Raw genomic sequence first — 22,373 nt, 5'->3', positions numbered from 1 at the left:
TAACTAGCAAGTGTCACAGGTGGGATCTGAACTCATATCTTCCTGAATTCAGGTCCAGTACTCTACCGACTACGCCACATTGGTCGCTCCATGGACTTGTACCAATCTTTAGTGAGCTTCATTCTGTTGTTTTTTTTTTTTCTGACAATTTCTGTCACTTGCTAGCTGAGGCTTAGTTACCGAGAAATCAAACTTCTCTATCACTTCAAATATCTGAACAAGTCTTAAGTCTAAAGATTTGAATGGCCCTGCCCAAAATAACAAGATAGACTGAAACATGTAGGATGGCAAATGTAGGTGTGCCATAGATCATCCGTTGGTAAATAATGCCTTTGCTTTTCATCCACTTAAGCTCATGTGATCAAAGATCTAGAGTGGGAGGGGCCATGGGGCCAGCTAGTTCCACCTTTCATTTCGCAGATGAGGAAAATAGGGCCCACAGGAATTAAGTAGCAGAGTCTGGTTTAAACTCAGCTTTTCTGGCTCCAATTTTGGCCTACTTTCTCCTCTTTGTTAGTAGAGACACATAAACAAAAGAAACTTGATTAACTGACCCTTACTTAACTAGCTCCTTAATTAACTGATCCAATAATAATAACCTGTAAGACAGGAAATTATGATTTTACAAGTTCTAAAACTTTCCACTAGATGGACTCATTACATGAATTTCAAATGGGAAGTAAGCTTATTTTTCTATTTCAGTGAATTACAATTCCAAAGGAAGGAAAAGATAGTTCAAAAATATAATAAAAAAGAAGTAAATCCCAAAAAGGCATTCTGACTGATAAATGGCATGCTGCTGCTCTCATTAATGGGCACCTCATGTTCTACCTAGCACATGTCACAACAGGCTTGTCAATTGGGCTCTGGCTTTATGCCTATACTGCCATGTCCCTCGGGATTGGGGGAGGGGGCCTCACAACATCCCCAGGGCACAAGTCTGGGCCAGAGGGACCAGAACTAGAGACGCCTCCAATCTGTTGCCAACTCGTGGTTTTGGATCCTAGCCCAGGAATGTCCTGGAGAGATCAGGACTAGGAAATTCTAGCACTCCCCTGGGCATCCTGAATGACTCTGGAAGTATCTTATGAAGATTGAGTTTAAACTTGGCCTTTCAGGACCAATTTCTCCTTAGAACAATACAGAAGCCCAAGGGAACAGAAGGTGTTGGGTAGGACAGAATAATTTCAGATCTTTTAGGGATCTTCCTATAAAAAATCAGCCCTAAATCAGAGGTTCTCTTTCCCCTCACTCTGGATAGCTGAAGCTTCCCCAAGATCAGTACCTACAAATCTGGAGGAGTCATAAACTTCCACAAGCCAGTCTCAGATCCTGAGGCCTTGGCCACTCCATCTCCACAGTGATTTTAAAGCTTCATAGGGGTTTTAAATCCTCCCCAGAGGGGATGCCCAGTTATTGGTCTTCCAACTCAGACCATGCAAAGTGATTACACAAATTCGATATAGCCCAAAACTTCTTACAGTTGTACAGAAACTTCTGTAAATTCAACTTCTGACACACCTTGAAAGAAAATGAATTTTATTGAAAATGAATTTTTGATCAAAATAGGTGCAAAGGAGAAAAGTAAGTAAAATCATGATCCAGCAATCCATAGACTGTAGACTCCATGAAGGCAGGGATTGTTAATCCTTTATCTTGAGATCCTGAGTGCCTAATACTATACCGGGGATACATAGAAGATGCTTAGTAAAACTTGCTAGACTGACCTAAATTGAACATCAGCATTGCTTACCTGGGCAGCAGGAATCTGTATATAGGTACTCTAGAAAGGAAAGAAAAGTCTCTTTGGAAACACCATAAACTGGAACCAGCACACTATTGGCTTCAAGGTAATTGCCATTAAACATAGCAGCCATCACCTTACAACGAGCCACCAGGACAGCTCTGTGGGCTGGCACAGTAGATCCTAAGAAATTCAGAGAACAGGGTTTATAGTCAGACAAGTAAAGTATAAATTAAATCTTAAGATGGCCTGTCAGTAGACCAATATGTATTCTAGATCAAGTATCTCATTCAGCAGTTTGGGCTTGTTCTTAGAAGATGATTTTATGAGTCATGTCCAATATAATTCATAAGGACTTTCTCATATTTCCTTCAGTTGGCAAATAAATTAAACTTTAGACTGCACTTTGAATACAATAATTTGTAAGTCAGCTAACTGCTTAATACTTAATTTATAAATGCCGAGAAATAGAAACACTAAACTTACATATGATATTTGACATTATTTCAACATTTAGAAAACGGGCCTTCCTAATTAACCTGAACTGACAATAATAACCAACCAACCACCAACACCACGTACCTCCCCAGGAAATGATATTACTCATGCCTGGTTCTTCCACCCACATATTCCCAGCTAAATTTGGCTAATCTGAAGAAGTACTGGTGAGTGGCAATGAGAAAAGGGTGAAAGATGAAAAAAGATGAAAGATACGTCTAGTCTCTGACATAGGCCATAAATGGGCCAGCAGCTTTTCCTGTGGCACCCATGGTTAATAGTCTTGACCCCACTGATAAAGTTCAGGGTTGTCACCGAGGGCAGTTGGTGGCACAATGGATAGAGTCCTGGTCCTGGAGTTAGGAAGACCTGAGTTCAAATTCAACTTCAAATGCTGACTGGCTATTTGACCCATCCCTTAATGTCTATTTGTCTCAGTGTCTTCAACTGTGAAATAAGAATAGCAGCACCCTCCACCCCAGGGGTTTTTTAAGGATCAAATGAGATATCTGTAAAGTGCTTAGCACAGTGCGGGACACGTAGTAGGTGATATGTAAAAGCTTACTCCTTCCCTTCTCCTTTTGGGGGGTCAGCGCTCCAGAAGGGCTGCCATTTTCTCAGTTTGTTTGTTATCTGATGCACTATGGCTACTCTTGGGGAGAAACGGCTGCTTTAAAAACTCAGCCCCTTTACACTTTGAAAGATGACAGCCCAGTCCCACCCTGAGCCCATTTAAAATACAGGGTATTCCAATGGGCATCATATTGCCTGCCTTCTCAACAGGTAAGAGAGTGGCTCCTGGGAGGAAGAGAACTCAAACTCAAAATAAAAAAAATGAATGTTAAAAAAATAAACAATTTTAAAATAAAGTAAAATGAAGTAAATAAGCTTTAGCAGCTTAAACCTGCACTGAGACTTTTGGAATATCCCATATAAAAGGATCTGAGAAACTAATAAAGCCTTGTCATCTCTCTGTAGGAGCCACCTGTAAGCTACAAAGTCAGGAAAAGCAAAGGGCACCAGCCTCCAGGCTCCAGAACTGGGATGGAGGGTGGGAAATGTTCACTGCTCCTTCCATTACAGGAAATGAAGAACCAAGCTATCAACCTTGAGGATGACGGGAAAGCCAGTGCTGGGCTGGGGAAAAGAGCTACCAATAATGTCTCCAGCATCAAAGAGATGAAAGAACTCCACTAGCTGCTCCTAGTGCAGAATATTTACGTACACTGTACTCTTTCCTGTGCAAATGTCTGAGGCAGCATTCATGGCATAATGGGTAGAGTACCATACTTAAGTCAGGAAGACTGGGTTCAAATCCTGCCTTTGACACTTACTGCCTATATGACCCTGGGCAAGTCACTAAAACTCTCTATACCCTAGATTCCTTATTTGTAAAATGGGATTAATAATAGCAAGGATCAAATGAGATAATTTATGTACACCACTCTGCAAATTTAAAGCACTTTCTAAATATGACTCAACGTCATCATCGACATCGACATCATCACCACCACCACCACATTTTCCTAGAGAGCTTTGAATAACAACTTCATGCCCAGGTCAAGCAGTACAAATAGGCCAGGGGAACTATGTATGAAACACATCTTCAGATGCTGTCAGGGAGGCTGCCACACCGTGGATAGGGCAGTTTGGAGCACAGAACACCTGGGGTATGACCATGAGTGGAGACATCTGGTAGCTCTCCATTTTAATAAATTATCCTAGCTGCCAAAGAGCTACAAGTGCTCTCAGTCTCTTCTAAATTTTGGTATCCTGGGACAAATGCCCGGTCACCCAGTCTCGTTATAGTTCTACACTCTCAGGCCTAAAAGGGAGCCCCAGCTCCACCTCCATGGTTATCTTTTCAGCAAGTATAACTGTCCAGAAACTACCAGCCACCAGATGAATATGCAAGTTCTATACGAGCTCTTAAACTTTAAATATGAACTCTTTCTCAGGGTAAGTCTTAATCCCTGTTGTGATTTAATCATCATACCCGTACCCAATTAGCACTATTCTTCCCTTTCTTTTCCTTACCCTCTTTAGGACTGTGCGGCTGAGTTCAAGTAAGTTCTACCATAACATAAGGAAAGAGTTTTTCTAGAAAAGCATGCTTGTTGTCTCAGTTTGCATGTCTGTATCATCTGTACACAGAGATCAACAGTGTGGTCAAACATAAAATGGCATTAGATACACAATCTTAGGACTTAAGGATTTAACTGGAATGCAGCCAAAAAAAATTAAATATATCCTTCTAAACAAATCCAAAGGCCTACTGTTGTGGTATAAATAGTAAGAGTCCTATTGCACAAAGATATGGAGTGGGGCTGTGGGTGAGCTGGGAATTCAGTAAGCTACCAGAGAAGGTTTAAACAGAGCTTTCAAGATTAACTGTTTTTACCAAGGCTTTTAAAAGTAGCAACAACACTTCAATAACCCAAACCATTAATTTTATTGAGAAATGAGTTTTGAAACAATTATCCTTCTATCTTTGAAAAGTGAAACCCTGGGTGAAGGAAGGGCCTGGTAGTATTGTTTGAAAATAAAATGGGATCAAAAAATTTGGAGTTTTTTTTAAATGTCTATAAAAGTAATTCTTTCTCAGCCAAGATTAGACACCATGCCTCAACTCCCAATGCAATGAATAATTTTCCCACTACACCACATGGTCTTCTTTCCACCGGGTCTCTCCCGACATGGTGGGTGGCTGAGGCTGCCAGCTCCTACAAGTGAGAGAAAAATCAAGCTGCTGGTTCCTGCTCTCACCTCAGTTACTAGCTTCAAGATGCTACAACGGAAAGAGGACTGAACTAGAGGAGATCTAGGTGTGCGTGTGTGCACCTCACTAATTAGCTGTCTAACCCCTGCAGCCTTCAGTGTCTTCATTAATAAAATCAGCAAAGGAGATTCAGTAACTCCAAGATCCTACAGACAGGAATAAAACCAGGATTTGTTTTCTACCTAATGCAAGGTCACCTGAGTGCACTTCAAATGGTAGGTTCATAGATTTAGAGGCAGAAGCAACCTCAGAAGTATGATGTATGAAAAGTTCAAGAGACATAATTTCTGGGTAAATAATCATTGTATTAATTATGCCTAGCAAATTATTAATGAGAATGGTCATTTGGCTGCCTCTCGCAAACCAAAAAATGGATCATAGCAGTCCCTTTCAAAAGGAGACCTCTACTGTTATTTATGGAGAAAAGAGAAGCCATCCATCAAAAGTTCCTTCTTCTTTCCAATTCTACATCTTCGACCCTCAATCATCTTTCATTCCCCTTTGCTCCAGATTCAGGGAATGAAGAGAATTTTCTCCTTGCAAAGCCCCTCCTTCTTGTGATTTTGAGGCCATCCCTTTCCACTTATCTTCTCTGGGGGCTTTCCCTCGGAATCATTTAATTCTGTTTTTTTTACCTTCAATCTACCTTTTGGCTCTTCCTCTGATGACTACAATCATTCCCAGATCTCCTCTATCTTGAAAAACAAACAAACAAAAAACCTTAAGCTGACTTGGCTGTCTCTGGAACATCGTCAAACAACCCTGAAAGATTTAAGAACTCTGATCAAAACCAACCAACCATGATTCCACAGGATGATGGAACATGTCACCCACCTCTTGACAGAGTAGTGATGGCCTCAGGATGCAGTCTGAGACATCTGTAATATTTTTGGACAGGCAATATACAAAGATTAGTTTTGAGTGACTGTACATGTTTGTTATAAGGGTTTTATTTTCATTCCCCCCCCCCAAGGTGGGGGAAAGAAAGTAGGAGGGAGAAAAAAGTTCTGTTAATTGGGAGAAAAAGATGTATCATCCTCTTTACCACCTAGATTTCAAAGCCAAGCTCCTAGAAACGTTAAACTAATTGCCTCCATTTCCTCAATTTTCATTCATTTCTCAGACTCTTACATTCTGGCTTCCTACTCCAGCACTTGACTAAAACTTATTTCTTTGAGGTTATCCATGATGTCTTACTTGCTAAATCAAAATGGCCTTTTCACAAGTCCTTTTTCTTCTTCATTCTGTAGTGTTTAATATTGCTAATTGTTCCCTCCTGCAGAATACTTTCTTTCCCCTGGACTTAATGAGAGTGCTCTCTCAGGAAGAAAAAATGACAAAATTCACCTGAAGGAAGTAAAGCTCAAGAAGCTAAAGAGAGTGGATGAAAAACAAGTGGAAAGGAGGAGGACCTAATAGTATCAGATCTCCACCTATACTACACAGATAAATGATAAAATGATATCAAGAGGCAGTTTTCAGAGAAAGAAATCCAAACTATCAATAACTATATGAAAAACGCTGTAAACCACTAGGAATTAGAGAAATGCAAACTAAAACAACTATGAGGTTCCACTTCACACATCTCAGATTGGCAAAGTTGACAAAAAAAAGGAAAATGACGAATGCTAGAAGCAAAGCAGGGGGACAGGTATATTACTACATTGCTGGTAGGGTTGTGAACTGGTTCATTAATAGGGAACAATGTACAAAAAGCTATTACACTATTCATGCCCTTTGACCCAACAATACCATTGCTATGTCTGTACTAGAAGACAAAAAAGGAAAGGACCTACATGTACAAAAATACTTATATCTGTTCTTTTTGTGGTCACAAATAACTGGAAAATGTGAGGAAACCATCAATTGGAGAATGGCTAAAACAATTATAACATATGAATGTGATGGAATTTGTTGTTGTTGTTTAGTCACTTCTGACTCTTTGTGACCCCATTTGGGGTTTTCTTGGCCAAGATGCTGGTGTGGTTTGCCATTTCCTTCTCCAGTTCATTTTACAGATGAGGAAACTGAGGCAAACAGGATCAAGTAACTTGCCAGGGGTCACATAGCTAGTAAGTGCCACACAGCATAATAAGTAACATATAAATACCTCGGAAAGGTAGATTAGAACCCGATTGTGAAAGGCTTTAAATGACAAAGAGAAGAGTTTGGCAATAGGGAGCTACTGGCACTTCACAGGTCATATCTGAACTCAGCAAGAGGAGTCTTCTTGTCTCCAGGCCAAGCCAAGTACTCTGTCCATTCTGCCACCTACCTGCCCAACCTAGCACACAGTCGGGGCTTACTAATTTACAGAATCAAACTGAACTGAATATTATGTTTTAGCTTCATGCATAGTGTTGCACTTTAAGGCTTCTTAAGCAAGACTTAAAAATAAGGATACATAAGATACTTGCCCACCAGGACTTTTCCTAACTTAATCCCTTCCCTCTTCAAAATGTTTTAACCTCACAATAATGACTTACATAATTTGTGGAGAGGAGAAAAGATGAAATTATATTCAAATTAATTAATTTCAGAAAATAGCATAAATGTACACATCAGGACAATAAGAGGAAAAAAGCTTTTAGAAAAAAAGGACCCTTATTCTTCACTAACTGCAAAATAAACAGATCACTACCAGAGAGAAGTCTGTTCATAGCACAAGCTGCATTATTACATTATTTTCTGGAATATAAACTTTCTAAAAATAACATGGAAAAGTTTTGCTCTCATTACATGGATATGTATTGAATATAACTGATAATTTAAGGAAAAATCTTGAATAAACACAAGATACTGACTTAATCCCCAGAACAGCATTTGCATTGATTGTTGTAGCTATAAGTAAGACTATTCCCCCTCCCCCACTACACACACACACACACACACACACACACACACACACACACACACACACACACACACCCTCTCAAAGCTCTGAGTGCTTAAATATCATCAAGCCCCTGGGTTATCAGGATGAGACAAGCTAGAGATTCAGTCTTCATATTTATAATAAACTGTAAGTTATTCATTGTACAGGAGAGGTCTTTGTAAATTATTTAGTCATTGATAATCAGAGTAATTCCCATTAAACACCAAATCAATGCCTTACATTTAGGGAGAGCCAACTAAAAGCTTCTCTGAGGAAGGGGCTGCTAGAAGTTAGTGGTCCATTTCTTGTTTCTCTGAGGAGTTATTACTTCAATGATGTTCTTACTGAATTATTTTTTCTTTTTTTTTAATTACTGAATTATTTTTGGTATCATTGGCCCATGTTATATAGAGTGGTTACAGCAGCTTGGCAAGCTGCATTCTGGAAAGTTACCAAATCTCTCTTTATCTTGGCAAATGACAAAGCTTAAAGGTAAAATTAAAGTCTCTAGAGAGTGGTTCCCAGAATTAAAGTCTTATATTAATTACAATATATGCACTTTTACAAAAAATTTACATTGTGGTCTTTCAATCTTCATAAAAACACATTTGATCTGATCAGAATTTCAAAACTGAACTTAGGCATATAGTAATGAATACTTTTAACCTTTTTAACTGAATTTATCTGTTTTCTCAGTCTTTCAATTTAATTTTAATGATTATATTTCAATTCATGCAAAGTTTCAAAGATACACACACACGCATAATAGACTAAAGAGTTACAGTTGTAAAAATTTATTAGATAAAGGAGGTGTTACTCTTCCATAGGAATAAGAAAAAACGCTTTATTGTGTGGTGGTTGTTAGCATACAAATAATCTAGTCATGGATGTTTACTTTCAAGGAAAAAGAAAAGAGTTGATTAAAAATAAGCATCAAAGTGAAGTAAGTGAAATTTCAAATGGGAAAAAAAATTTTAATAAACAAATGAACAAGAAAAGCCATATAATAAAACCTGAACTCAGTATCTTTTCCCTCAAACTTGCTCCTCTTCCAAACTTCTCTACTAATGCTGAGGGCACACCTCCTCCTAGTCATCCAGGTTCACAACCTTGGAGTCTTCTACTACTCCTCCCTCTCCCTCACCCCATAAAGCCAAGCAGTTGCTAAGTGTCAGTGACTTCTACCTCTACATCTCCCATATCTGTCCCCTTCTCTCCACTCACATGGTGACCGTCTAGTTCAGTGTCTTATCATCTCTTCAGGACTATTGCAAATAGCTTCTTAATTTGTCTCTCTATCTATAATCACTCCCCTCCCCCATTCATCCTCTGCACAGCTTCCAAAGTGATATTCTTAAAGCACAGACCCAATCAGATTACTCACTCAGTTGTCTAATTAATGAATACTTAAAAACTTGATATATAGTAGGCATTTGGGAATATTAAGACAAAATGAGAGTGTTCCTACCTCAAGGAGCTTGAATTCTATCAGGAAAGAAAATATGTACACATATAAATGTACAAAATTGATATACACATATTCAAAGATGGAGTGCATTTTCTGCTTAATTAACTTGAATGACTCAACATGACCTACAGAATCAAATACAAACTCTTTTGTTCAGCATTTAAAGTCCTTCACAATCTAGCTCCAGCCATATTATACATTACTGTGCTTCAAACATTCTACAGTATATCAAATAGCCCTTTTTGCTGCTTCCTACATGTGACACTCCACCTCCAATCTCTAAAACTTTGCTTGGAATGGTGCCCCAGGCTTGGAATTCACTCTTTTCACTTTTGTCTCTAAGAATCCTCAGTTATTGTTGCCAGTTGTTTCAGTTGTGTCCAACTCTTTATCACCCCATTTAGGGTCTTCTTGGTGCAGATACTGGAGTGCTTACCACTTCCTTCTCCAGCTCATTTTACTGATGAAGAAACTGAGGCAAACAGAATTAAGTGACTGGCCCAGGGTCGTATAGCTAGTAAGTGTCTGGGGCCAGATTTGAACTCAGGTCTTCCTAATTCCAGACCTGGCACTCTTATCTGCTGTGCTCCCTAGCTGCCCTGAGAATCCTTAGTTTCCTTCAAAGGTCAGATCAAAAGCCATTTCCCACATGAGGCCTTTTCTGATCCCCAGCCCCTCCAGCTGCTAATGTCTCTCCCATTGCTCCCAAATAACTTTTATTTATTTCACATACATTTGTAAATGTTGTCTCCACCAAGAAGTGGTAAAGCTCCTTGAGGGCAAGGATTTTTTAAAAAATTTTTTGTCTTTGTATACCTAGCATCTCTCACAGTATCTGGCACATGGTGAGTGCTTAACAAATGTTTATTGATTGGTGAAACAGAGCAAACAAATCCTACTTGATTCCTAAGTTTTAAGAAAAGTGGTAGTAAGGAAAGTATTATTTGCTTTTATTATTTTAGTAAAATACATGTTTTCCTGCAAGACTTTGTCACCTTTGATCATTATCATTCTTCTCCCCTAAAAATGTCTAAAGCTATAAATGAGGAACAAGAAATAAAAACACTCATTTAGACAGCTGGAAAACATACTGTACCTTGGATTTTGAAGATAACATCAGCAAGCATGGGTGTATTAAAGAAAAACCTGAGAGACGTATTATAAAGCCATAGGGGTCTTTTGGCCTGATAGGATCTGCAATTCTTCAGGCAATTCACCTATAAGGCATTAAAAAAAAAGACACAAGAAAAATAATGTTGAACAATAGGCTTGATTATTTTGAACCAGATGCATAATCACTATAAACAGTCCATTCCTCTTAAGAGCAGAGCCTTTCAGAACCGGACAGGAATTAGGATTATCTGATCCCAGTGTTTTACAAACTGAGCTGCAAGGAGTCCTTAAACAACCCAAGTCTATTTTTAAAAAACCAAACAAACCATACATTTGTTAAAAGCCATAACAAATGGTAATTTTCAAGGATATTACAACAAGGGATTAGTTCTACCATGTGGAAAAGTTTGAGAACTACTAATTTAATTCATCTTCCCCATCTAAGAACCCATGTCATGATTTAGTATAATTTTTACGGTAATTACAGCATCAACAAAGATAATATTATAAACCTACATATGTCAATGAGCCAACACTGCAAAACTCAATAAGCTTAGCAGTGACCTATGTCAGAGGAACCAAGTTGCTTAATCTTGAAATTAATTTATTGTAGTAATATGCCTGTTTCTCAATTTTCAAGGCAAGCTAATACTGGCTTATCTCACAAGAATAACTAATAAAATATGTCTCAAAAAGTACTCTAAAAATGTGAATTCTTATTTAAAGAGCAGTCACTGAATCTACAACTTATCAAGAAAAGATTAAAACAATGTGATCTTGAGATCTTCCTTTCCCCATCACAGCACCCCCTACTACTGCTGCTTTTCAATGCAAAACTTTTCTTTTCAGTGGCATAACCATTAGAGGTTTTTGAATATCATGCAGTCGCAAACTAAAAAAAATTATCTATTTTACATATGTGTGCGTATACACACATATATTTCCTTAGCAAGTGTAATAATTAACAATCAAGTAATAATAGTTCACATTCATATAATTCCTTCATGTGTACAAAGTGCTTTTTCACAGTAATCCTATAAGGTGGGGAGGGCAAATATTGTTTTCCTCATTTTACAGATGAAGAGCTAATATGAATAGGCTATCTCCCCAAAGAGGAAACATAAGCACCAAATAAACACTTGGGGAGAAGTTCAACCAAAGAATTAAAATAATGCAAATTAAAAAAACTATAAAGTATCAACTTACTCTAATAAAATTAGCAAAAACAAATGAAACAATAAAGATCCAAACACGCAAAGCTGAGTAAAAACAAGGACAGGCATATGATGCCAGTGGCCATGCAAACTAACATAATCTTCATGGAAAGCAGCAACATAGTGAGATACAACTGGAGATCTAGAGCAATGCAACTGACCATCCCTTTTGACCTATTACTTCCACTAGTGGGAATACAGCCCAAGGAAATAATTAGAAAGGAGCAAAAAGGAGCCATTTTGAACAAAGATGCTTATGATAATTGTATCATTTATAATAATGAAAAACTGGAAACATGCCAAATGCTTAATGGAATAGCTAACTAGGCTGGAGGACATTAAGGTACCAAAGTATTACATTTGTTTGACAACTATGAAAGTTACGAACACATCTATGAAAAACATGAAAAATAGAAAAACTGGAATTAGAAACATAGCCACATAAGCTACAAGTATGTTAAAATACATTAATTTTTATATAATAGGGAGTAGATGAAGTCAGTCATAAAATATTAGATATATGTGTAACTAATGTTATCTATTTACAAGTTGCTGCTAATGGTCACATTTGTGTTTATTATGTTTTTATAGTAAGGCTGACTAAACAAAAAAAAGGAGAAAAAAAAGGATTCAAAATGAAATCCACTGTCCATCAAAGTGAAGGGAAAAGCAGTGAGCATAAAGGGTGGAGCAATATGAATAAAACCAAACTGGGTGGCCCAATGTAAATTATAAGACAGAGTAAAAGGTATAATTGCTTTTGAGGGCAGAGTGGTGCTGATCAGGCCCCACCCTGCCATATAGAACTGGTAGAAACATCCCAGAAAGGGAACTAGAGTTAAGGCAGAGTCGAGTTAGAGAGTTAAGGTTAGAGAATCCAGGCTATGCCTGTATTCTGTAAGGCATATCCCCAACTTCCTACACCCAGGATCATCATACATACTAATATAAGTGCACCTGGGATCAGGGGGATGAGGGAGACAGGTAGAGAGTGGAAAGAAGACTTTTCAGCTGATTGTCTCATAGAGGACAGAGAGTCTAGCTACTGGTGACTGCTTGCTAATTTGCCCCTTAACCCAGGTCAATGCAGGAAGAGGGGTGGAAAGTGTTTTTCTTCCTTCCACATGGGAAGAAAGTAAATCCCCTACCACAGGAGGAAGAAAAGAACCTAGTATTTTGTAACATATAGTACTTTCCATCAAGAGGCCTCCAAGGACTATAAGTAATTTTGCTGTAGTACCATGCTGTGAAGCTAACACCAGACTCCCTGAACAGTCATTTCAGTAACAGTATTCATTCATTCAGTAGATCAGTTGAATGCTCAAAATAAAAAGTACTACCTTCCTTCCTCATCGCACATATAAGGATTATGTTTCAATGTAACCAGTCAGCCTCCTGACACACATACTTCAGGTCAAACAACTGGGGTGGGAGTGGGGTGAAGGAGAGAACACAGATAAATATCCATGAAATAACTTGTTCTCAAGCAGGAATTCTTAAGCTGGGGTCTGTTAATATTTTAAAAATTAATAACCATTTTTAATATGATTGGTTTCCTTTGCAATCCCATGTATTTTATTTGATGCATTGAAAAACATTCTGAGAAGGCATCACAAGGTTACATCGACCTGCTGCAGGGGTCCATGACACAAAAAAGGTATGAACCTTGGACGCTGAGAAATAGAAAATAATCTACTTGAACCTTGCTACAAACTGCTTATCTAAACTGGACTGTGGCTAATAGCTGCAGCTGTACCACAGACCTATGCCCTGGACTGTTAGCCATTATCTGTAGCCAACAAAACAGGAGGGAAAAGGACTTTTCTTCTATCCCATATTTCTTTGTTGGAGAAAGAGACAAATGCCCTTTTCTTCACTTGGAAAACCTAATACGTAAAATCTTAATTAAGTACTCCTGCTGTTTCTAAATCTGCAAACTAACAACTTTGAAGGCTAAATAACAGGCTACAATCATAATAGAAACAATATATAAAATGTAATTAAAGGCAAAAGCATATATATTCTCCAGCAACTATGGGACAGTAGAAAAAGCTCTAGCTTAAGAGCCAGAGAACCTGGGACAGAATCCTGCCTTAGATGCTACATACATGTATGATCTTGGGTAGTTTCCTCTTCTATAAAAATGTGGGGTGCTGGACTCTGACCTCTGAGGTCCTTTCCAGTTCTCGATTTGTAAGTTTATGACCTCTGCATACCATAGAGCTCCATCTATCTTCTGGCCTATTCTACCTATTATTTTTTTGTTGCAGAAACTAACGACTACACTAAGCACATCATCAAAAAATTTAATAGATTTGCCCTTCAATGTTGTTTATAGAATGTTTCTCTAACTAGGACCAAAGTTATTAAAATTTAAAATACACAAGAATTTTATGATGATCTGTACAAATATGAATTATTCTTAACCACATTTATAGCTATATTAACTCCCTTAAACTCAGAACAAAGACAAAGAGACTGAAAAAAAGTGAAAGAAAGTATAAACTACCCACTATCTGTGGCATTTAAAAAGTTTGAGAGACACAGTTTCTGGGTAATTTAATCATTTTATTAATAATGCCAGCATTTTAATAAAAGGATGGTCATTTGGCCATCTCTCTCTTAGACCAAAGACCCTAATGGCAGTGGGTTCATAGCTTATAAGCCCTTGGAAGAGGAGGTGTTCCTGAGGGTGGCAATCAACTCTGATTGGTTAACAAATAGTGAAAAAACAAATATTACAATGAGTCTGGGCTATATTACAATAAGGGTCTTGGAGTACAGGGCTTGGATCACCCAAACCTTGGTCAGAAACTTTTCAATTTCCACATCACCTGTCTGACAAAAGGGAGAATCAACATTTTCCCAGACCTTTCTGAGTAAACACAATGAACAGGAATGCACCCACTAGCCCAAACTTAGAACTTCTTTTACTGTCTTTGACTAGATCTCAGCCATCCTGGCTGGGTGTTTTAGAAAGATTTTCCACACTGGTTGATTTCTGGACGAGGAAGTAGGAAAGGGGAAAAAACCTTGGTTCTGATTCAATAATTAGCTATTAATACAAGAGAGAAATAATCATTTCTTACATATCGAAAGCAAAGGAACTAGGGAAAAGATCAAGGGAAAATAATTTAATAATAATCATATTCCTTAAAAACCATGACTAAACCCCTTGATGCCACATTTCATGAAATCATTAACCACAGGATAAAGTGAAAACAGAAGAAACCTCAAAATTAAAACTTGCGTAAGTGTCAAAGCCAAAATCCTGACCTTACAAAGGATAAAGACAGAAAAAATTTCAAGTTCCAGGGAAATAAAATCTGAATCACACAAGATTCTGAAGCTACAACTATCTAAAGGAGAGACAGTCCTGGGATATGACATTTCAAAAGGTAAACAATGTGAGAATTAGTATAATAGTACAGGACAAAAAAAAATGGATCTTTAATGGAAAGAAAGATTTTTAATTTAAACACTCTTGATGAGAAGGCCCCGTATTAAGTAGAAACTTTGAAATGCAGACAATAGGAGTAAAGAGAAAAATAGAAAAGTAAATACACTCAAGCAACTGGAACTAAATAATGATGAAGTTTTACATTCTAATAAGAGGAGAGTTAAGGGTTCCTTCAGAATCCTAAAGAATTCAAATATCACAGAGGAAATTAAATAAGAATAACCTGTGATTGGGTGTAGTTTTCTTCCATATTGATGGTCTCAAGAGAGGAAAGAAAACAGAATGGAAAATTAATACACCAGGAAAGAATTGAGGGGAAAAGGTATGGAACTCAGGATATACAAAGGTATACAAAGTATAGAAAAAATGAAGAAATGAGTGGAGGAAACAGGCAGAGTCTCACTCTCATCTGTGCTGGACAAAGGAGGGTTGAATCACAGATGTATACACATAGACACAAAAAGTCTGATGTAGTGATATTAAACTCAACAAGGAAACAGGAAAAGATAGGGAAAGGGAGCTGGGGAGAAAATAAACTTCAACTTCATAGGGTGAAACATAAAGGAAGAATTAAAGAGAAAGAATTTGTAAGAAACAGTGACCAGGGTACAGGTGAAGAGAAGAAAGAACAGACAGTAAGAAGTGGAAGCAAATCTATTCAATTAAAGATCACTAATATTGAACACATTCCTTCTCTTTCACCACTTTCTTCTCTGGAAAAAGGGTTGGGCAAACAGAGGAAAAAGTATAAGAGGATATGAAAGAAGGAAATACACAACTGTCAAGAGTCAATCAACAAATATTTATTAAGGAAGGACTTATTACGTATCAGTCACTGTGTAGAGAGCTAGCATTTACACATGGTATCCCAAAAGTCTTGGTGAAGTTTTAAGCTATAAATTCTTCAAGCTGCTTGCACAAATGGATGTTAGTATGGGAGCAAGAACTACAGAAGAGCTTATGTTTGGAACTGACCATATTACAACAGGTATTTCTAGTGACTTTGATAATGCTACTGCAAAGTGAATAGAGATTTGATTTGGAAAGGAGTAGAAAGCTTGGAGGTGGCATCTACTGATACAAGGAAACTGAGCCCAGAAACTCAAACTCCTATTGAACAAGAAATAAGAATATTTCTTTTTTTTTTTTTGAGGGAGGAAGGCAGGGCAATTGGGGTTAAGTGATTTGCCCAAGGTCACACAGCTAGTGTGTCAAGTGTGTGAAGCCACATTTGAACTCATGTCCTCCTGACTCCAGGACCGGTGCTCTACTCACTGTGTCACCTAGCTGCCCCAATAAGAATATTTCTAAGGGACTCATGAATGAGCCAAAAACATCTAGAAGACACATGCAAAATAACTTAAGAATCTAACTGAAGCCTGACTTACAAGACTTTGGATGCCAAAAAAAATTCAAATTGTTTTTGAAGAGTATAAACTGGAAATTAGGTGATAACTCTCTGAAGTAGTCTTAATCAGTTGTATTTGCAAGAATATAAAGCAAGCAGTACAGTAGTCTCCATATGCAAGGGGCTGGAACAGAATTTATTATACTTCTGGTGAACTCAAAAAAGCAGGACATCAAAAGCACTTCAGAAAAAATAGATATGATAGCATTCTGGTGATTACTGAGTGTGAAAAGAAAGGAAAATACTATTTTTCAGTTGTGCTCACCACCTTTACAAAAAATGACCATACAGGAGGGCAGAAAAACTTCATAAACAACTTCAAAAAGCAGAAATATTAAGCACATGCTTTACAGACCACAATGCAATAAAAATTACAATCAATAAAGTGCCTTTGAAGAAAAGATTCAAATTTAAATGAAGACTAAATAATTTAATTGTATAAAATAGGTAGGTCAAAGAAGAAACCATAGGAATATTAGATGATTTCATCAATGAAAATGACAACAAAAAAATTAGCAAAATTTTTATAATGCCTCCAAAGCTGTCCTGAAGGAGAAATGTATATACATGTTAATATTTTCATCACCAAAAGAGAAAAAGCGGATGAATTACTTGATATACAACAAAAAAATTAGAAAAGCAATAAATCATAAAATTCCAACTAAACACAAAGATAGAAATTCTGAAAATAAAAGATTAAGTAAAATAAATAAAACTGAAACCCAAAAGAATGATGAATTGATTAAACCAGAATATTATTTTCTGAAAAAAATTAAACAAATTCTTAATTTGATTAAAAGAGATGAAAACAAAATAAACTACATAAAAAAATCAAAAAAGAGAATTCTCAACAAATGAAAAGGAAACAGGGAAGTCACTGGCAATTATTTTGCCTAACTACCTAACAACAAAATTGATAACTTAAAGGAAATGGACAAATATTTGTAAAAATAGAAAAGAACCAGATTAAAAGTAAAAGAATTTAAAAATATAATCTAAAAACCAGAAATTGAACAAGCCATAAATGAATGCAGGGAAAAACCCTATGACCAAATGGATATATACCAGTGAATCCTATCAAACATTCAAATATTAATTAATTCCAATATTATGAGAAACTATCTGATAAAACAGAAAAAAGAAAGGATCCTACCAAACTCCTTTTATGATGCTAATATGATCTTCATACCTAAATCAGGAAGAGACAAAGTAGAGAGCAAAAACTATAGACCAATATCCCAAATGGACAATGATGAAAAACTGAATAAAATATTAGAAAAGAGATTACAACAATATATTTTTAAAATCTTACACTATAATCAGATTGGATTTATACCAGGAATGCAGATTTGGTTCAATATTTTAAAAACAATAAACATAATAGGCCATATTAAAAATAAAAATAATAAAAACATGCTATCAACAGATGTAGAAAAAAGCATTTTATAAAATGCAACACATATTTGGTTTTTAAAAACTCTTAAGAACACAGGAATAAACTGACTTTTACTTAATATGAAAAACAGAATATATCTAAAATCAACATGTAACAAACATTACATGTAATGGAGAAACACAAAAGAGTACTTTCAATAAAATCAAGGGTGAAACAAGGTTATCTGTTATCACCATTATTAGTATTTGATACAGTTTAAGAAATGTTTACCTCATGGGTAGGCCGAGCTAATAAAAATGACAATTCCACCTAAATTAATTTACTTATTCAGTACCATACCAATCAAACTACCAAAAAGTCATTTTATAGAGCTAGAAACAAATAATAACAAAATTCATCTGGAAGAATAAAAGTTCCAGAATATCAAGGGAATTAATGAAAAGAAATGCAAGGGAAGGTGGCCTAGCTGTACCAGATCTTAAATTGCATTATAAAGCAGCAATCATCAAAACTACTTGGTATTGGCTAAGAAATAGAGTAGGAGATCAGTGGCATAGGTTAGGTACACAAAACACAACAGTCAGTGACTATAATAATCTACCGTCTGATAAATCCAAAGACTCCAGCTTCTGGGATAAGAACTTACTAACAAAAACAATTAAATATAGTAGCACAGTGCTTGATACACTCCAGAACCCCATAGAATAATGGCTCAGCATTTGAGAAAAACTGTTAGGGAAAGTGGAAAACAGTTCAACAGAAATTAGATTTAAAACTAACATCTCACACCATATGTCATAATAAGCTCCAAATAGATATAAGATCTTCATTTTTTTTAAAAAGTCACATAAACAAATTAGAGGGGATTTTGCAACTATGGATAAGAGATGAATTCTTTGACCAAAAAGAAGACAGAGATGACAGGAGACAAAATAGTTTTGATTACCTAAAATTCAAAAGTTTTTCACATGAATCAATGAAGTTAAAATTAAAGGGAAATAGCTGAAAAAAATTTGCAGCAAATTTCTCTGATAAACATCTTATATTCAAGACACAGTGAATTGATTCAAATACATAAAAATGTGAGCCATTCCCCAATAAATAAGTGGCTAAAAGACAGAAACACACAATTTTCAAAAGAAGAAAGTCAAACTATGAATAATTTTATGCATAAATGTTTCAAATCATTAATCAAAGAAATGCAAATTAAAACAATGCTGAGGTTCTATTCACACATACAAGATTTGATCTGATGACAAAAAAATAAAAATGGCAATGGCGATTGTTGGAAGGACTGTGGGAGAACAGGTATACTAACGCCCTGCTGGTAGAATTGTACATTTGTACAGCCACTCCAGTGAAATTTAGAGCAATACCACGAAAGTCATTCATCTCTGAATACTCTGCGCAATACCACAACTAGGACTCAAATGTACAAAAACATTCCTATCAGCACTTTTTGTGGTAGCGAAGAAGCAGAGATGAAGGGTGTGCCCATCAATTGAGGAATGGCTGAACACATGATGATACATTAATGTAAAGGAATATTATTGTGCCAAAAGAAATGAAGGGAGAGATTATGAGAAACCGAGGAAGGCTGACATGAACTAATTCAGATTTAAGTGAGTAGAACCAGGACAAGTTATCAAAAGACTACAAAATTTTCAAGAAAAACAATTCTGAAGTCCTTAAGAGTACCAATCAGGATAATGACCAGCTATGACTGAAAAAGACAGCTGATCGGTACAATGACTCAGAAGGACTGATGAAGGATGCATCCCACCTCTTGACGCAGAGGTGATGGACTAGAGGTGCAGAATGAAACGTACATTTCAGACATGGCCAATGTGTAGTTTTCATGTTGCTGCTGCGGTTTTTTTGCCTGACATGGCTTATTTGTAATAGGGAGGGATTTGTTTTCTTTTTGAGTGAGGGAGCATTGGGGGAAGAGCAGAGGACCAGTAACGGCAATTCAGAAAAAAAAAGATAAGAATGCCAATAAAGCAATTCTTTAAATACCCAGAAGAGAAGAGAAGGAGGTTCAGAGGGAAGCAGAGAGAAGAACAGTTATGGAATTAACATACTAAATTTATCACGTATATAAAAAATAAACTCTACATAATAGAAATAAAATTTTGAAAACAATCCTATTTTATGTTCTATGTGACAATGCTTACATGTTAGTTTTTGTCAAGTTCATACTAACAAAGAAATTTTAAAAATTATTTTTAAAAATAGTACTCCTGTCCGTTCATAGGCATACATGCACACGCAATACACGCACACGTACACATATGCACACACACTGACCCGATGAAGTATTGTTCGTCTGACACCCTAGTAAGAAATCACCTCAAAATAAAACTTAACCAAAAACTGAAGCAACACCTTACTAAAAGTTTAGACTGAAGAAATCCATTCTCTGAGCCCGTGGAAATATTCATCAAAAGGATAGAGCACATAAGTAACCATTTAAAAGTAATTTAGATCTTCACAGACAAACTGAAAAAATAAAGACTAATGATTCTGACTTATTTTTACTAAAATACCAAAAAGACAAAAACATGATTTATGAAAAAGACTGATGTATCATTAGACTGCATCCCTGACTTAATATTATATACCCCTTTCTGAAGACTTTCTACTATTTATCAAGGAGAGATCAGAAAAGAAACTAGAGTTAACTAATTTACCTTCCCTGGTGTTTTCAATATACATTTAACCTTCTCAATTACACCTAAAACATCACTGGGGTCTTTCAACTTCTTCTTTACATCTTCTTCCAACTCTTCCCATTGAAAGGCACCTGTGAATGAATAATAAGCAAAAAATAAAAAATGAGTTCAGATTCAGAAATTGGCCACAGGGGAAGAGGAGATTTAAGGAACCTTGCTGTCAACTATTAAATTGTCACACTTTGTTCAATTACATCCTTCTTGTAAAGTAAAAAAGTTAGCAGCCCACGCTTATTTTTTAAAATTACTTTTCACTCCCCTAGTGAGGGAACAACGATAGGAAAACAAATTCAAGAGATCATGCTTTTTTACTTGGCCTGAAGGCATAGGAAAATGATCCTGTTTCAGGCCCAGCTAGGTCTTACTAGCTGACTTACTGTCAGTCACGGAAAATGCAGTGAGTTAAGAGTGTAGTATATGATGATTTAGGGGAGAACTGAAAATCCAATGGCCAAGTCTACAAAGCCAAAATGAGTCAGGACCTGTTATGGGCTGTTACGAAGTAAGCTCAGGATACACTCAATTCAGATCAAGACCCCAAGTGAAGTCTGAGGGTCAGACTGGTGATGAATAGTATCCAAATTCAATCTTTACTCTGCTTTGACTGTGAAACATGGATATTACGTATACATTACTTAGATTCATGATGAAAGTTTGCATTGTATGTCATTCACCAAATATATAAGCCCAAAATACACTGTTGACTATAAGACAAAGATTTTTCATATACTACAAAAAATGTAATGCAAGAAACATTCATAAAACACCTACTGTGAGCACAGCATCATTATACAGGCACTGAAAGAGGTACTAGATTTAAATAAAATCAAATCTCTGCCCTTAAAAAGCTTGCAGTCTAGTAGAGAGATATATCAGTAAAGATAGCACTCTGGCTCTCACTCTCTTTTTCTGTGTGTGTGTGTGTGTATATGTATATATACACACGTGTATGCACATATATATGTGTACACACACATATATAAGTGCATTGTAGGGTCACAAAACAAAATATAAGGCCAAAGGGGAAAGGTCATTTACCAATTAGGAGATCAAGGAAGGCTTCCTGAGAAAGTAGCATTTGGGGTGAGGCTGAAAGGCCAGAGGGAAGGTATTTTAGACCTAGGTAAAAGGCACAGATCAAGAACAACAGCTTACAAGAAATAACACTTGAAATACAGGCAACCTGGAATTAAAATTAAGGACTGGAGCAGAATTCATGATGTATGAAAGTTTGATGTACGGTCAGCGAGTAGTCCACTTTGACTTGGAACAAAGAGTACCCAGAAAGTAGATAACATGAAATAACATGAGGTAGGATAGTACTAGACTACTGAGGGCACTGTCTCCTAGATAAAAGATTTGGAATTTTACTATGCAGGTGATAAAATTAAAGACTCTCAGAATTTTGAGGGACCTCAAAGCCATCTAATCCAACCCACATCTGAACAAAAATTCCCTCTGTGACATCCTCAACAAATGATAATCCAGAGTGTGCTTGGACACCTAAGACGAAGAAAAGCCAATCTCTCCTACTTTTGTCAGGAAGCCTCCTTCCCTTTCACAAAGCCAAAATCTGCTCTGTGACAGCTTCTACCCATTGCACCTCCTTCTGCCTTCCATAGCCAAACAGAGTAAGTCCAATCCTTCTTCCGTCAAGTAATTGAAAGCCCAACAAGTAATTAA

At 36.6% G+C, this 22,373-nt stretch overlaps 1 protein-coding gene across 3 annotated transcripts in view; it reads right to left on the bottom strand.

The window, feature by feature from the left end:
* Nucleotides 1-22,373, bottom strand: part of RHOBTB3 (Rho related BTB domain containing 3) — a 75,478-nt gene that overhangs the window by 16,518 nt on the left and 36,587 nt on the right. For all 3 annotated transcript variants that reach the window (XM_036767600.1, XM_036767609.1, XM_036767617.1), the window contains exons 7-9: nucleotides 20,649-20,761; nucleotides 10,461-10,581; nucleotides 1,754-1,927 (exon numbers count right to left, since the gene is read on the bottom strand). In XM_036767600.1, coding sequence (XP_036623495.1) covers nucleotides 1,754-1,927; nucleotides 10,461-10,581; nucleotides 20,649-20,761 — 408 coding nt within the window. The remainder of the gene's footprint in view (nucleotides 1-1,753; nucleotides 1,928-10,460; nucleotides 10,582-20,648; nucleotides 20,762-22,373) is intronic.

This window comes from Trichosurus vulpecula, chromosome 1 (assembly GCF_011100635.1).
Source record: "Trichosurus vulpecula isolate mTriVul1 chromosome 1, mTriVul1.pri, whole genome shotgun sequence".
Classification (NCBI taxonomy): domain Eukaryota; kingdom Metazoa; phylum Chordata; class Mammalia; order Diprotodontia; family Phalangeridae; genus Trichosurus; species Trichosurus vulpecula.
This window is presented reverse-complemented; position numbering and strand designations above follow the sequence as displayed.